A 17,795-nucleotide genomic window follows, 5' to 3' on the forward strand; every position below is an offset into this window, starting at 1 on the left:
CTTTCATGACTGGGAAAATCTTTTCCATAACAGTGAGAACACAAGCTATTCTCTCTGAACTTATTCCCCTGGACATTTTGCAGAGAATGATTTGAGCAGTAGTTTGACATGATTTGTATTCTTCCTAACCTCCTATCCTTTATCTCCTTAACACAAGCCAAAAACGTCTGGAACTAGATGTTGTTTTCCTAACATTTTATGCCAAAGCACAGACGATATTCCTGGATATTTTTTCTCTTCCTTGACACACTATGAATGGTGATAAGAAAATGAAAGTTATGAGAAGATCTGTGCTTACGTTTACACTTTTGCTACAGTAAGATGGATTTTCATAACAGAGTATATCATGCATCCACATCTGTAGCGCATTTTACCCTGAGTTTTAAGAAAACACTTTATCAACTATAAGTTCGACCTTGCAGTATTTTGATGCAGTATCAAGCTTCTGCAGATAGGGAATTTTAAACACAGAAGCATGAAGTAATTTGCTTGGTAGTACCAAAGAGATCAATGATGGAAAAGAGATTAAAACCCCAATCTTTCAATTTATAGCCACTATAGTCTACCCTGTCCAGTGTCTAGAGGAAAAAGCATGAGAATCATTGTTACTAAGAATCAGAAAGCATAACAAAGTAAATGAAGACTATCATTCTAACTGGTTCTTCTTCTTATTTGCATTATGAAACCTTCAGCCTGCAGTGAGGCTTGATGTGCTAAATACTGGGCAAACACGTAAGGAGCTACAGTCTGCTCTACAAGAAGTTAGATTAAGCCTTCAGACCTCTGATAACGCATGTGCACATTTCTCTCTTGAATGTTGCATTTTAAAGTAGTGATACCAAATGTCTATTGTTTTTAATAGATGTTATTATCAGCAAGGAGAGTTCTTTAGAGGTAGTGACTGTGATTTTTAACAAAAGAAAACAGAAAAAAACAATTTAAAAATAACTTCCTTATGCAGGCAAAAGTAAAAATTACTTTGACAGATACTAAAATACTGTTCTGTAGTCATTTTTACTCAGTGAGAGCTTACTGTGCTTACCACGTCATACAAGTCACCACTGAAACTCAATCATCTCTGGTATGACACACAGCAACTCTAATAGCCAAGAAAGTGATAAAAAACAACTACACATAAGTTTAGGGAAAGAAAATAAATTAGTAATAGGAAAAAAAAAAAAAGCAGAACCAAAATTTGACTTGAGCCATTACAAATCCAATAGAAATGATCACAACTGCAGCGATTCTGTAGGAGTGCAAGAGCTGCAGAGAGGAGAGTACGAGCTTGTTCAGTACATTCTACGGAAACATCATTACATCTAATAGCTCCGTCACACCAGGTGGGGTGAGTGGGAAGAAAGGGACACAATCAATTGAAAACAGAAGAAGGGAGTTTGGTGATAGCATCAGGTGAGGCACTTCTTTCTCAGAAACAGGCATACCACATACAGAAAGGTTGCCTTAAAGCTAATTGTGCATCTGCTCTGCAATCCCCTTTTAGTTTGGGTAGTCATAAGTCCTCACGTCTCAGGATGCCTAGCAATGAAGAAGATGGTGAGGTATGTTTAAGCAGAACAATGCCACACATTTGCACATTTTCAGCAGTATCTTAGCTAGTTTTTCTCATAAGGGCCAGGGTATGATACAGAGGCTGTGCTATTCATTTGTGCTCCAGTTCAAGGTGTCTACCCTAGGGCAGAATTTAAGGTAGCACTTCCTCCTTCTGCAAGTTCATATGTGAAAACAGAAAATGGACGCTAATGTTTCCTAAAATTATAAGACAAATTAGCAACTCCAAGAACAGAGATGATTTTCCATTTCTATGATCTATCAGTTAGCAACAAAGTGAACACCGATATTAACAATCCGAACCTAATTTACTAGAGGATATAGCAAGACACTAAATATTGAAGCAATGTTTTCAGTATTAGCATGTTTCTTAATGCTCTTGGGACAGCAATTACAACCAAAAAACTGATAGAGTTTTTGCATTTGCTGAAAATGCATGTCAGTGAAGTTGATCTATCTGTAAAAGATTCTCCGCTAAAAGAAGATAACTTGCACACATGCATTTGGTACTTGGCTATGACAAACCAACTGGTCAATGTAATCAATGTATGTGCATCAGGGTGAAAGCAAACTGAGCTTACAAAAACCTCTTCATGAAAGTACAAGGCGAAGCAAAGGGGCAAAACTACTCTACAAAGAGAGCAGTCAATGTTGTGTATAAACAGCTGCTTATCACATGCAAGTTAAGTTTCTAATAGTTTGACAAAAGCAGTATAATTCAATAACGCAGAAAAAGTGCCTAATTAAACTTTTCAACACATGACAGGAAAAAAAAAAGATTTTTTTAATACAGCCAAAACCATTAATAGCAAATGCATTTTTTTGGATTAAAGGAATGGAAAAAACAGAAGTTGGAAATATACTTTGAAATATATATTACAGTATATAACATAAGACAGGAACCTACAGATTCTTCCAAATAGGCAAATGAACTTCTATAAACATATGCCATTTAGATTATTCTGTGGCTAATTGTGATAACACAATTTTACATTACCAAGCTAACTGTTCACCTTATTTTTCAACCCCCCCCCACCTTAATTAAAAGTATTAGCAAATAAAAAAAAGAGGTAAAATCAACTAAGAAAACCTGAAATATCTCTAATACACTATCTATAGTCTATGTGTTAAAAGCTAAAGGACATATAACCACATAAACAAAACAAAGCCATCACTGCTGTGCAGACTGCAGAATATTTTCACAATTATTTTTCCTCCTTGGAAACATACATTACTCTTAATATAGTAACATTCTGAAATTTTATAACATTTTGAATTTCTTTGATATGAAAAGTCTGTTTTATTTTTTTAATTATATCTATTTCCCTGAAAGGTCTTTATAGGCTCTACAAACTACCTTGCATTTTATTATTGCTGACAGTTATCTAAACCACGCTTGAATGCCCTCTTTATCCTTTAGTGAACAATTGAAAGATCATATGCTAGGACTTGTGCTTTCTCTTCTTCTCACCCTATAATTAAGGCATTTTAATACATTTCCTCATAGTAGTTAAGAAAGCACAATGTTAAAAATTAATGAAATGAGACAATTTTGAGTTTAGCAACCATAAATACATACAACATAAATTTGTCTTAATTGTAGATATGAAAAAAAGCCTTCTTGAAGTCACATGATGAGATTACAGAATTGCCAAGATTCTACTTTTGCTGTCTGAGGGTATTTAAATGATGTATGGAAGTCTGACAATACCACAGTGTTGTAAGATACCCTACAAGAGAGGTAAACATTTCTGTCAAACACTCAATTTCCACTGGTTTTAGTATGTTTTCATTTACCTTAAATACATACATATATATATATTTATGTATGTATAAGAAGAAGTATTGCTGGGGATGCTGAAATGGGGGAGGAAAGGGAAGAGAAGAAGCAGGAAAAGACATACAAAGGAAAAAAATTACCATAAGTTGATTGTAAAAAAATTTGACATATGTAAAATACCACTAATATCTACTTATAGCAATATTTCATTAATGGTTATAATAGATTAAACAATTGGACTGGATTTTTCTACAAAATAGAGTTCATTATATTCACATATCACACATTTTTGCAATGCAGACACGTAAGGTTTTTTTCACATTGTGAAAGGAATTAAATGTTTCTAGATATAACTATAGGGTGCAAAATTCAACGGTATCACAGCTACACCATTATTAGAGTATTTCCAAGAAGTTATTGGTAATGAGCAAGTCATACTGCTCATCTTTTAAAACTAAATTAAGTTTCTGAGGCAGAAGTTCTTTATGCTGTCTCAACAAAATGTTGAAAAGATACAGTAAAGCATAAAGCAAAAAGATTACAGTTTTTTCCTTAAGATAGAGAAGAAAAAGACAAGAAGTTGCTCTTCAGAAGATTTTTTTTAGCATTGTCAGACTGTTATATTATAAACAACCTTATTAGTCCTTTATAATTACAATAGGTACCTCTGGACAAGATCGAGGAGACATGACAAATGCTTCTGACTTCTTTTTAAATCGAACTTGGAAGGTCATCGCTGAACAAACAGAATGCTATACAACTGGGGCCATAAATTGTGGAAGCTAACAAAAAGGTAAGTTTTTTGTTGTTAAAAATTAAAATTATTCTGTTTAGACTTTTCTGTATAAAATCAAGGAATAAGAGGAGTAACATGATGAGACAGGTTAAAAAAAGATAAGTAGCTAAAGAAAAAAAAATCTTTCCAAACTTTAATCTTATACTGTTTCTATCTGCAGTTGAATCTGTATTTTAATATATATGCAATGTTTCTGAAATAGTTGCTTTATTTTACAAATATGTCCTTAAAATAATTCCCTAATGAGGGTTTACCTATGTTTGCATTTACTTGGTTCAGTATTATGATGATACTATGGACCCTTAAAAAAAATGCAGTCAGTCTCAGATCTATGGGACTTGCTTGCTGTTATTCTCAAATGAAACCAGCAGCAGAAAAGTATGCTACTGTGTATTTCTCCTAACATTTTAATTTTGTTTCAGAATCATTTAACAGTACTGGTAGTTTTTGATTAAATTTAATTTGTATGGAGTTAAACAGTAACTCAAGTAACTGGAACCGGAAACCAACTGATGGTTCTCACTTTTAAATCTTGTGTTTCAGTTTAAAGAGGAAATATAAGGATTGAATTAGAGCGCTGTAAACTCTTGATGAGAATTAGTGGTATAAAACAACAAAAAAGAAACCTTCAGTTATTTTCCTTACAGTTAGGCTAAATGAAACTGTAAATCAACTAAATATTTAGATAATACTCAAATAAACAGCTTTACCTAATAAAATTCTAATAGAGTATTGAACATACAATTTGAAACAATATGAAATAAATATGAAATATGAATGACTTTAAAAAGAACCATATGAGAAGTATAACAGTAAAATTACCAAAACTGAAGCAAAGGAAATTCAAACTGAAATGTATGATGGGCAATTAAGTACCTATTTTGACAATTCTAAGTGGTCAAGTTTTTAAAGTATGACACAGAAACCTTAGCCTATCTATATATGAGTGATAAATGAGGCATTTTGTGTCATTACATTCCCATAAATCACTTTCTTTAACTGCTGATGGCTTTTATCAGGTCTAACCTTTTCAAGCTTCTATCAGAGTGCTAACATTTTCAACTTTGACACATACGCAGTTTACAAATTCTGCAACTGATTAACTCTGGACAGAAGCTCACCGCCATCATTGTCTTCTTCAAGTTGGGTTACAGCTTCAGTGTCTCAAAAAACTCTCACACATTCCTCATATGCCACAAAATCTCAGTGCATATATTGGGCTGTGCTGCAAAGGATACAAGACATTTCTCCTTTTGAAATGAATAAAAGAGAACATACTTTCAAAATGACTCTTCTATAGAAAGTGAGCCTGAAATATGTATACTTTTCACTATTTTGAAACCAAGCAAGTAGAACGTTCCAAATAAAGTGATATAAATATTCAGCAGCCAGAAGTTAGCAAAATAATACGATCAATTTATTTTATATTATCTTATAATTTAAACAGAAATTTTGATCAAATCAGTACTCCTGATTACATGAAGAATGCTGTGGTTAAAGCCTGTGAGGTAAAGAAGTAATAATAATAATAATAAAAAGAATTGAAAGAATAAAATATTGCAATAAATGTTACATATATTATGTAACAAAACACTGCAAATTGTGTGCTGATCATGATCCCTGGCCCAGAAATCATTCTGTGGGATCCCTCACTAGGCTCTTGTCTGAACTATCCTGTAAATTTTGAAGACGACTCCAATCTCAGCACTGTAGCACTTAGCACCTGATAGCGATTTAACCATGATAACAAACGCAGAACAGTAAATGCAATATCAGAAGAGAAATAAGAGGAAATAATGTTTTATCATGCATAAGTGAACCCAAAGATTTCAAGGAACACTTCCTTTCTGTAGAAACTAAAATTAAATTACATATCTGCATGACACACACTCCATCTTTTTCTATGAATAACTGATAAAAATCCACCTAGGTGTCTTATTTCAAAAACATTTTAACTTAGTGTACTGCACTAACAATAAGAAGGGAGCAATACAATGGTACTTCATGCCTTAGCAGCATCAATACACAGTAAGAATTATACTAAATGCGTATAATTTCACTATTTTTTAATTAAAAATGTACAGAATACCATTTAATTCAGATGTGTTTCACATATAGAAAAAAGCAGTGAAACATTCAAGGAAATGCCTTTACAAGATGTAATTGATACAGACATTGAAACAAAGTTCAAGTTTAAAGAGATACTGTCTTTGATAATATTAGTCAGACTGAAGAAATCTTCATGTTGCTTGTGTGACCACTGGAAGCCTGGTACTTCAGATGGTATTAGTTTTGATAAGAACTAACTAGACATCAGACCTAAATAATGAAACCTGAAGAGACAGGCTTGGACCACGCAAATAGGAAAGTCCGCAGAGGCTCTCCCATGGCAGATCATCTCTTGTTAATAAAAGACAAATCTTAGAAAAATAGTGGGTGAAGGACAACTTTTTTCAGTATCACAGCTAACACAGCCTTGTAACATCAATGTCTAAGGCCTATCCATGACAAATTAAAAGTTCTTTATTTCACTAATAATGTCACACATCAGAGAAGCTGTGCAGTTAAACTTTGACAATTTAGATGTAAATCCTGGAATGCCTATGAGTATTCATGACAAAGGCATATTTATCATTTAAAACAAAAGGACATGACTTCTTGATGTTCATATCAAAGAACAGTGATGGATGAGGGCATGCTAATCAAATGACAAACCAGAAGGAACACAGATGTTTGCTATTTTGATTAGGGAGGGAAAGAAGATCCCTTTCCCCAATTAAGATACTAACATCCTAAAACTATACACACAAGTATATACATGTTTATACAACACACTGTATACATAGGAGCTTAGTATGTTCTTAAGTAGACATGCTACAGATAGTAATTAGAATAACTGCCAATTTACCTAAGGTCCAAAGAAGCCACACATAGTAAAGAAGAGAGAACACTGGCTTTGATTAAGTCCAGTATAATTTATTATTTATAAGCAATTTTAGCTTTTTAAATTAAAACTCCTCAAGTCGTCAGAGTAAATTATTTTACCATTTTTTGCAATTTGTTTCCTACCACCTTATTTCTAGGTTAAAATTATGCTTATGTGAAATTACACTTCTGTCATTTAGAGTTGCATAAAATAAATGTAAACATGTTACTGAAATCAAAAAACGGTTTACATGGAATGCCACAAGCAAGACCAGTGCGGAGCTTCAGAACCAGCTTTTTATTTTGAGCTCTTACACTTTTGACACTCTAAGTCATCTTATTTCAGTGTCTTGCTTTACATGTACCCAAAACGTATCAAAATACTTATGCACATTTCACAAGAACTCTCAAGCATCAAGAACTTTGCTTACTAAGCACGAGAGTCACAGCTGCTGTCAGTGAGCCTGCCAAGTCTTTGTTCAAATGGTAGATCTGTATACAGTGGCAAGGCCCAATGGGGCCCAATGATACTTTCACAAAGTACTTGTCAAAGGATGATAACATCCAGCTCCTTGAAATCTTGCTGAATTGGGCTTGATTTTCCTTCTTTCTTTCCTTCTCCCTTAAGCAGGTAGCAACTATAAAGCAGATCTCTCTGATAACTTTTTCAATACAATTCTACTGTGAGTGAACAACTTTTGACATCCTCAAAAAAGTGCCCCGTCACTCGTTCTGAACAAAGAAAAGTCACCTTGCTAACTGGAGAACTATTCATACAATATACTTGTTTCTATCTTGCTGTAGTTATGAAACCTAAAAATACAGTACTGAAAAAGGAAAAAGTGCTAAACCAAAGTGAGTAACTGATTTTTTTTTTTTTAATCTGAGTCCCCTACATACAGTTTTCAAGACTTTTTAAAAGAAGGACCATTTTATAAAGTATAGAACAGCATGAGATGGAATATAAATGCAACCGGTGACACTGGGGGAAAATATATTTGAATAAAACATATTCTTAATGCAAAAACATTTTTATTATTGTTAAAATTATTTTTATCTCTTTCAGCAGAAATGCACATGAAGACAAGAATTATACAATTGTCTGTTTGAACTGTAGTGTTTAAAAAGTAAACCAACACTAACAATCATTTTGCTCTACTACTCAAAAGCCCTAGCCAGATCTGATGAAGTGCTTAATGCAACTTATCCATATATCCTGAGTGCCTTCTTTAATGCAAGATAGAGAATTACTGTCCTGAGTAAGCAGATTCTTGTGCTCCAGAAACACAAATACACACTGTACAAACTCACAGAGTAAACAAAATGCAGGCAGTTTCAATATATATTTCTCAGTTTCATCTTTAATCAAAAGAAATTACTCTCACAGAGGCAGGAAGGTAATTTGGGACTCCACAGTGACACTGTATTTCTCTGCGCCTAAGCCAAGATTTCCTAGACACAGGGAATTTGTTTAACATTAAATGTGACTGCTGCCCATTACCCAGACAGGGATGACCAAATCTACTCATTTTATACCTCAAATTGCACCTAGATTGTTCACTAACCTAGCCAGCCTCTTGTTTTTACATGCCTTATTTACTGTGAATACTATTTATAATCGGCTTTTGACATTATTTATTTTTTTCTTATATTAATACAAATAGTTTTATACTCTAGATTTAGTAGTTTATCATCTAATATATTAAGGGATGCTTATGACATAACTAAATTCCTCCACTTCTTGGCCCTTTTTTGAAAAATTTACTAGATGCCCAATATATTTAATATTCAATAGCATGTGAAAATAATTTTTATGCAACTCCGATAGTTAGAAAGATAGATAACTCAATTATTAGCTCATCTATCAAAATATTCAGATGTATAAGAGGCTACTAAAAAGATTGATGACTGAGAAAGTCCACTGATTCTCTAGCCATCATATTCACACATTTGGCTAGACAACATTTTTCGCTGCCTTCACAAGCAAGCTTCATTACCCATCGCTCCACTGAAAAGAGTTTATTATGAGGCTGCCATCTTGGCAAGACTATTATTTAGATGATAAATGTCGGGTGGAAAAAGTGTGTCTCGATTTTTTTTTTAAGATGAGCTTCTTGATAGATAAAACAAACAGCATCTACATTTCTAATTAACTTAAATTTGGCAGATACAAATACAGGTCAGTAAAGCTATGATATGCTACTAGATTATCTTCTGCCTGAATCTTGCCCTTAATTTGTAAAATGTAAATTAACTAATTAGAAGAAAAGCAGCATTATTTGTGACAAAATGCTTCTTCTATTTCTTTGCTTTGTGACATTTATGATCAACTGTAGTCCTTCATTCTAACTTCTAATAGATGGATAATTATGCTCATATTAATTTATAAGGCTTTTAATATTTTAAACCAAATGAAAGACTTGTGATTTCTGAATGCTAGAAAGCACAATGCGCTCTACAACATGCAACTAAACTACCTATTTGCCAGCTTCATTTCATTCAGAATGTTATGTTGTTTGCATGTATATGTAGAATGTACATAGGTACAAAGACACCATTTTTAATATTCAATACCAGACTCAAAAGAAAATCCCTGTTAGTATTCTTAAAATTTTCCTGGAAATCAGTGTATCCTTTCTGCACATGATGTATAGCAATAATAATACAACTGTGCTTTGTTCATTAGTACTAAGAGTTAAATTTCCTTTTATACTCCTACTTCCCTCCTCAATTGTCATTTGAAATGGATTAGACTAGCAATTATAGAATTACATGAAGGAAGAGGGAGTTGGTCATTCTTGAGTTTCAGCCCAGCAACTTGACCTTGTTAAATAAAAAATATATGATATCATAGTTTATAGGAAAGGATTTTTTTTGCTTTGCTTTGGTTTTAACTATTACTAGGTAGATAAAGACTAAACAATAAGAAATACATTGAAAATGTCAGATGTAAATGTCAATTGATAATTACAAGAAATTCTGAAAGGTAAGGTCTGTGGGGGGTTGACATTCTTTGACACAGTGGAGTGTCTGCGACCAGGCCTTGGCAAGCATAGCAGCATCTATGCTGTCAGCTCTTATCGTACATAAACTTAGATGCTTGTCTAATCTGAATGAGAAATACCAGAGAAATTGGAGCTGAAGCCTAGCAGTAATGTAGATGGAAGCTGAAAACGCTCTGTCTGCACTACGTGAGAGTCTCCTGTGACATGACAGTATTTGAGACAGTACAGAAAAATATAAGGAAAAAATAATTTAAAGAAAGCTATACAGTGCTTCACTTACTACTTTTTAAGTTGAGAATGTAACAATCTAGCAGTAAAACAAGTTTAAGCACTAGAAGTAATTTATAATGAAAATCCTGATTTGATGTCCACATTGAATACAATAGTTAAGAGAATAAAGCATTAAAATGTATATTTAATTTACATAAATCATTCAAATGTAAATGCCAATATGTACACACTGTGGTTTGTTCTTTGCTTTGACAAAGTGAAATTTGATACAAAATAAAACAAACTAAAATGATCATCAAAACAACTAACATTATAGCAATATTAACCATGAGCTGTGGTTTCCATGAGAAATGTCTTCATGGTCTATTATTGAATCATTTTGTTAAAGATGAAACCATTGGTGAAATATTAAAACTTTAGCTTTGAGCTAAAGTAAAAAAAAAAAAAAAATTGCATCAACTACATGTTGATTTTGATGCTGTTCAAGTGTTATTGAATAAAGATCTTGTTTAAGATTACTAATTGAAGTGGAGTAAAGAGGGAGGGAGGAAGAAGCAAAGCAAAACTCAGCTTGTGTGAAATTCGACGAGCATTAGATAGCTAAACAAATCCTAAGTCCCTCAGTGTTGCAGTAAGGTCAAAACCTTTCAGCATTGTGCCAGTGTGTCAAAATACGTCAACAAACCATCATACTGCTAGAAGAAGAACGACCTTTCAGTTCTTTATGTTTGGGCCGCCAATGAAGCTTTGGATACTGGGTATGCATGAACAGTTTTCCTAGCTACTTGACAAATGCAACTCCCAAGGTTTCCTCTAAGTCGAGTTGTTAAACTACTGGCTTTCAACTTACCAGTACAACTTTTTAAACCATTTGCAATAGGAGAACATTGATGTTGTTACAGAACAGACATCTATAAACCCACAGTATAACTCCCTCTCTTCCCATACCACCTACAACTAGACAACAATTAATACTTAAACAGTCTTCACATATGTTAAACCATTTTAAACAGCTGAATAGAAAAAATGTGTATCTTTCTGATGTTCTGATTCAGTCTTTACGCACTATGATTCACCCTTTTAGTCAACTACAAACGAATTCGAACAGAACACTTCCCAAAAAACCTAAAAACACATCAGCTATGTTTGTGACTGAAATGGAGTCCTACATGTTTTTTCCTTTCCCATGTATCTGAAACTCCTTTTTTATTCTACAGGACACTGATAATTTTATTATTACAACCGTTAGTTATAAATGGAAGTCTCAAGATCAGACAATGTATTAATTAATAACTCAATAATGAATTTAGGTTTCTAAAAAGTACGTGTATCACTTGAAAATTACTTATGGAAAACTTGCTCTTTTAATTCTTCTTTCAAAAAAAATAGAAGCACACAACTAAGGACATTTAGATTACAAGAAAGGGGGGGAGGAATTTAGTAGAGGGATGATTTACTATCCTTATTCAAAAAGAGAAGACAAAATGCTTCTCTCTCATTATGTGAAATTACCATTAGTCTAATATCAGTGTCAAATACGACATCTTCCTACGGTCTTTCTCATATATAGTAAAGATTTTTTCCAGCTAATAACAGCGTCAAGCTTTCTCCTGGGACTCTCTAGAAATTATATTCCGGAGTATACATATGCCTTAGCCAGGCTAGCAGAGAATAGAAAAAGTAAATTGCTGTATTTGAGTTTATATCTTCCTATATCAAGTCATTGACAGTACACTCACTAATTAGTATTTAAACTGTCTGTTGTTGTTCTCTATATACCTCTTAGAAAGCAGCAGCCACACCTATCAGCTCTGATTAACAGACTTTTACAGCTGGTACTCCAATTTTAATTTAAGTCAGAAAAAAATGATGAAATTATACACTAGGGGGGAAAAAAAAAAGAAGTAGCAGCATTGCTGTAAACCTCGGAATAATTTACAACTTGTTATCAGACCCTGTTTTAAAGTGCAAATCTGTATCACTTCCTGTTCATACTCTCCCAAGCAGGTTTGGTCATACAGACTACTTACCAGTTTTTATCTTCATCGTTACATGAAACATATCAATGTTTGTCAGTGAACAATGAAAAGGAAGTGTGGATCTACTACACGTCCACAAATCAACTATGCTTTGCACACGCAGTTGTCTTGTTCATATGGTGGCAGAGACAGACATAGCCTTGCTCAGCTGGATACCACTGCTTTGGAGGAACACATTGAGGGAAAGGATCCTGTGAGTATGTGAATTATTTTAGAGTAAGTTCTTTCAGTTTATAAAATAGCTTTTTTTCTAAATACTACTCTGCAAGATCAGTCTTGGAATACGCAAAACAAAAGTTGCTTTTTCTTGTTTCTTCATTATTAGTGAAAGTTCTTAGTATTTAAACAGTGCCTTGAGTTACAACTGTGCAAACCCACTGACAAGGTATGGTTTGTACATTTTTAATGGGAAGCTTAATTTGAAGACGAGGTTGCAGTGTAGCACTACAATTGAAAATTGCTTAACAATACCATTGATGTATGAGCCATAAAAACCCTTGCTAAGCTGTCCCTGCAGAACTCAGAGTAATAAAAAGGTGTTCTTTTGCACTGAGGTGAACAGACATGGTTGACTGCATCTAGGGAGCTGTTCTGTTAAGTGAGAAAGTGCCATTTCTTTCCTGTCACTATAGGCCAATTTATGATACTCACAGATTTAGTTAGCACAGAGTACAGGATTTAATGAAACATAAATATTGCAGCAAAGAAACCACAGCTATGTTCAAAACTTTCAGTCAGATTGTGTGCAGAATTAAACTTACGTCTGTGATAGATCTAGGAAAAAAACAAAAACAGGAACATTTTCAGTCTCACTGCTACTTTTCTGGAAAACAAACAAACAAAAACCTCAATGGAAAAGGTCTAAAACCTCTCCTGTTCATTCATTTCAAATTATCTAGACATGCATTTCTATCCGCATCTAACCGGCGATGTTTAGGGTTCTCTCTCCAATTTCAATTCAGCTTTCAGCTCAGGTTTACAGAAACCTAAACTATAGGTTGATTGTCATGATATCTCTATCATGAACTGATGCACCTCTATCACCTATATGCATTCTTCAAGAGGAAAGGAAATGGCACAGGTACAGATGAATCAACTGGGAAACTGGTTCTCACCTCAAAGATCCTTGCATAGGCTGATTCATTAAATCATTCAAAACTGATTCACATTTTGGGCAGCTACTATGTCTTTTTGTATAAACAGTTTGAGAGAGCAAAGTTGATTATCTAAACTGCATGCAACCTAATCTGTCAACAGTTGTTCATTAACCCAACTATCATTAAATTAGAAGAAGCTACAGTGATTAAGAACTCATTTCAGAAGGTGTTATGATACTGTTAGTTTGGCCCAGGAGTACCAAGATTAAAACTAAGAGGTTTTGATCCTTACAAAAAACAGAAGTCTGCCTAATTTCCATTGTTAAACTATCATTAAATTCTGGATTTAGGGAGTAAAAAATCTCACTAATAGAATTTCTAGTTTTCATTAGATGAACTTAAAGTCATTAGATATGTAACAAAGAACATTTTTTATAGTTGTTTTTAATACTATAAGAAAAGACTGGGCAAAATCTGAAAACTAATTCCAAAACAGTTTTATTGATCCACCTGACAATTCAGTCTAGCTTTAGTAACATTTAAGTTACTTGACTAACAGATCACTGAGAGATGTTAATCCATTTTTGAAGTTTCAACATTAGTTACTACACAATACAAAGTAAAATGAAGTTTGCCTTCATTCTGGTTGACTGATACAAGCATAAGAGAAGTTTCCTTCAGAAAAGTCAGGTTCAAATGGTACATATTATTCTGAAGTGTTTTGCACTTCTGAGCTCAAATCAAAAGTGAAGAATCATTTTGTTCAGTACAAAATAGTCAGAAACAACAACTTAGACTTTACACTGGCAATTTTCCTGCAACCATGAAATGGATCAGTCCCCCAGTCTCATTTGTCTGCTTAGCTTTCATCCCATCTCATCCCATACTTTATGAGTATCTTCACGCTCATGTTATGCACTAAAATTCACTTTTAGGAACTGGTTTTCCCTGATACCATTTTAGTCCCCCAAATATTGTCTTTTCTCTTCAGAAAATATTATAGCCAGCATATCAAATGGCCTCCTCCCACCTGGGCAGCTCCATTTGCTCTTGTTTAAACTTATGTGCTAGTTCAGCACCATGTCCATCAGCATCTTTGTACCATTTGCCTAGATATCATTATATACTTACTTTTTCTTTAAGTCTTGTACTCTGGTTATTCGTGTCACAACTTCTTTTCTGTAGCTTTTCTGTAGTATAGTGTCTTTGCCCAACTACTGACAGTCTTGCTGTCTTGCTGAGGTTCCTATAACCTAGATTCCAGTTCTGCAATCCACTCTTCTCTAGAATTGTCAAATAGCCGGCCATTCTCTAATCAATGAAGTACATTGCAGCAAAATCTAATTCCGCACTCCAACCGTGTTATTCTCAAGATCTATCCACGGGTTTCCCTTCCTCTGCTGCCTCAGACAGAGCTGCTTCTAAGGTATTTCCCAAGCTAAGGCTAGCAAATTCCACTTTGTCATTTTCACACATGATTAAAACATTGACTAAAACACTGATTGATGGCCACAGACTGGCCATTGATGTCAGCATATGCTATTAATTTCATGCTCAAGCACGTTTGTGCCATCTTCCACACTGTCCTTCAAATTTCATTGAAGCTCTCTTGTGAACACTGGGCAGACTTCCTGATCTGTACTTTTAAAAATCCTTCATTAAAACTCTTCTTTACCTCACTGATAATGCTTAGCATGCTGGCATGTGAACATTATCTCCTTCTTTGTATTCCACCATATAATTCATCTTCAATTCCATTTTTGTATCTTCCATTTTTGTATCTTGTACAATCTTTTGTATCTTTTGTATCTTGTCTAGGATGGTCAAATTTTTAGAAAAAACAAGTTTTTATTTTGTCTTCATAAGATGTCTACCACAACAATGGTCTAACCAGTGAGGAGGCTTCTAGTACCATGAAAAGATATACAAATATATACCATAGGAACCATTGCAAGAGTAAAGCAGTATTATTTTAACAATCTTTAAAGGAAAAGATCTTCATACTAACAAAATCAACATGTTCAAAAATTCTGTCCAGCATAAATCATTTCTCCTCTAATGTTCCTGCAACTACTTATTTTTTTTAACTTGAAGAGAATATTTGGTGTTACTGTAAAGTGTAGATGATATGCAGAAAAATAGTTTTTTATAAACAACAGAGCAACAGAATCATCTTAGACACAATGACAATGAACAATACAGTTCTCTATGTACAAAGCCCACTTGTTAGACTGCACAGATTTTATGACAAGTTTGGCACCTTGCAGATATTGCTAAAATATCACAGCAGAAGCTTCCACCAAGTTCAGGTACTAAAAAAATTGAAATACAACTTCTGTACCAAAATAATTTATTATATTATCTACTGTCACTATAAAATCACCATATATGATCTGTCACATTTTAATAATCATGATGTGAACTTTTCACAAATATTTCATCATTACAATTTGACATACTAATTAATGTAATGCAAAATGTCAGACTAGTTACATACATTTTATTCACATGGTTTAATACAAAAGCCACTAGTGTTTTTATCAGTAACTTCTTTTTAAAATGTAGTACTATCTATAAGGAAAAATGATAGAAATGTACCTATTCCAGTAGCTCCAAAACTGGTCCTGCAAGTAGGCTTGGTGGCTACTTTCATCACCAAAGGAGGCTTTACTTTCAATCCAGTGAATTATGTGTCCTTCAACAGCTAGGGCGACAGCAGAAAATAAAAGTGAGCTCTGAAAATCAAACTCAATGGCTTTTAAGAGTTCTATGTTTATGACTTCCCTGTTTACCCCCAAAACTACCACACGACTTATGCTTGCAATAGAGCTCTATACTTGTAAAAATATCTTTCAAATATGCACATGGGATATTTTTTCATAAACTACCACAAAATATTTTAATAGATAATTATTTTAATTTCAGTTTAATTATATCCTATTCTAGAAGTCCTCTATATGCATTTATTCTAACATAAACAGAATGTAAAGAAAAAGAGACCAGACTAAAGTGCAATTGCGCCCTATTTTTCCCCTTACTTTGCTTCCTAGTTGTCAGAAGAAGAGTTGAAGACTTCTGGTGAATAACAAGGCCAGTTAGCCAAGCTGCTGAAGAGAGAAACTTCTCAGCAATGTAGAGTGGAATGTGTGAGAACAGCAAGAAAGGTTATCCTAGATATATATATGTTCTTTCTTACTTCTGCAAAATCAGCAATGCTTCATCAGGGAGAAGTAAGGAAAAAGAAGGCTTATGTCAAAAAAGTGATTCTGAATTTCTGCTTCTCTAAATGCTCTTTGGTGCATGTCCCTCCCCATTTCTTCTAGGAGGAAACTGCAATATTAATATTTTTTTTCTTTTTTTGTAAAAGGAGAGTCACCTCTGAGACTGACAACCTATTTTTGCAGAAGAAATCATGGGAAACACTCTGAAAAATCATCTAGTCTCCACAAAGGTAATGTGGAGTAGTATTACTGAAGTCTTTACAAACATTTGGTTTATTTTGGATTCACTATAGCATTTACAGCCATAATGTCTATCTTAGTCTCAGTCTGACCTCAGATAAGGTGCTCTAAGGGCATGCAGTCCCAGAAGCACAATACAGCAAGATTAGAAGAGGCTGCAGCAGCACATGGTTGACCACAGACTGTAAAATTACTTGGGAACCTTGGGTAAATATTCATGAAGTTGGCACACTGAGATCTGTAATGCCACACCTACTCTGCTATCAGTAACCAACTTGTGTGGGCATATACAATAACTCCCCCCCAGTACCTTTAGACCCCAGGGGGTATAATATCTCAGGCACAAACTGTGGAGTCAGTTGAAAAGTAATTTCTAAGAAACATTTGCCTTTCCTAGCTATTTATTGAGTCACGAAGAAGAGAATGTAAGGACAGACCTCAGTTCAGATCTGACAACAGGTAGAAAATTATTTCCTGCCAATCTCAAAAGACTGCAATCATTTGAAGAAAGTGCATACTATTACTATAAGGATTTTCAGAGACTGACAAATCCATGCAAAAAAATTAATGGATCATTTTTAACCTTCTATCTAATAGGGCAATATTACAAACCCGGGAATTAGTTTGGGTTTTTCCCACAGTACCTTCTCAAGCATTTCAAGAATTAACTCCATCTATTTGCTTTCCATTAAGTATTCATCTGATCAGCCTCCTGAATAGCCAGGATATAATGTTATCTGTATCTAATTTAAAAGTGGATATCTGAATATAAAATGCAAATTGTATATTGAAGTCTGAACTATTTCATAATCTTCTCTGCTAACTTTAGAACTGAATAAAAAAATAACCTTCTCCCCCACTCAAGCCCTTGATGGCTTTCTGTGAATCTCCA

At 34.0% G+C, this 17,795-nt stretch overlaps 1 protein-coding gene across 8 annotated transcripts in view; it reads right to left on the reverse strand.

The window, feature by feature from the left end:
* CDIN1 (CDAN1 interacting nuclease 1) overlaps window positions 1–17,795 on the reverse strand; it is a 131,333-nt gene that overhangs the window by 49,831 nt on the left and 63,707 nt on the right. For 2 of the 8 annotated variants that reach the window (XM_067296655.1, XM_067296654.1), the window contains exons 10-11: window positions 16,041–16,146; window positions 13,107–13,168 (exon numbers count right to left, since the gene is read on the reverse strand). In XM_067296655.1, the coding sequence (XP_067152756.1) occupies window positions 13,120–13,168; window positions 16,041–16,146 (155 nt within the window). In that variant the 3' untranslated portion in view covers window positions 13,107–13,119. Of the gene's footprint in view, window positions 1–12,336; window positions 12,504–13,106; window positions 13,169–13,924; window positions 15,257–15,276; window positions 15,348–16,040; window positions 16,147–17,795 lie in introns of those variants that run through there. The other 6 variants (XM_067296651.1, XM_067296657.1, XR_010884168.1 and 3 more) reach the window with 5 other exon arrangements.

This window comes from Apteryx mantelli, chromosome 4, assembly GCF_036417845.1.
Source record: "Apteryx mantelli isolate bAptMan1 chromosome 4, bAptMan1.hap1, whole genome shotgun sequence".
NCBI lineage: Eukaryota > Metazoa > Chordata > Aves > Apterygiformes > Apterygidae > Apteryx > Apteryx mantelli.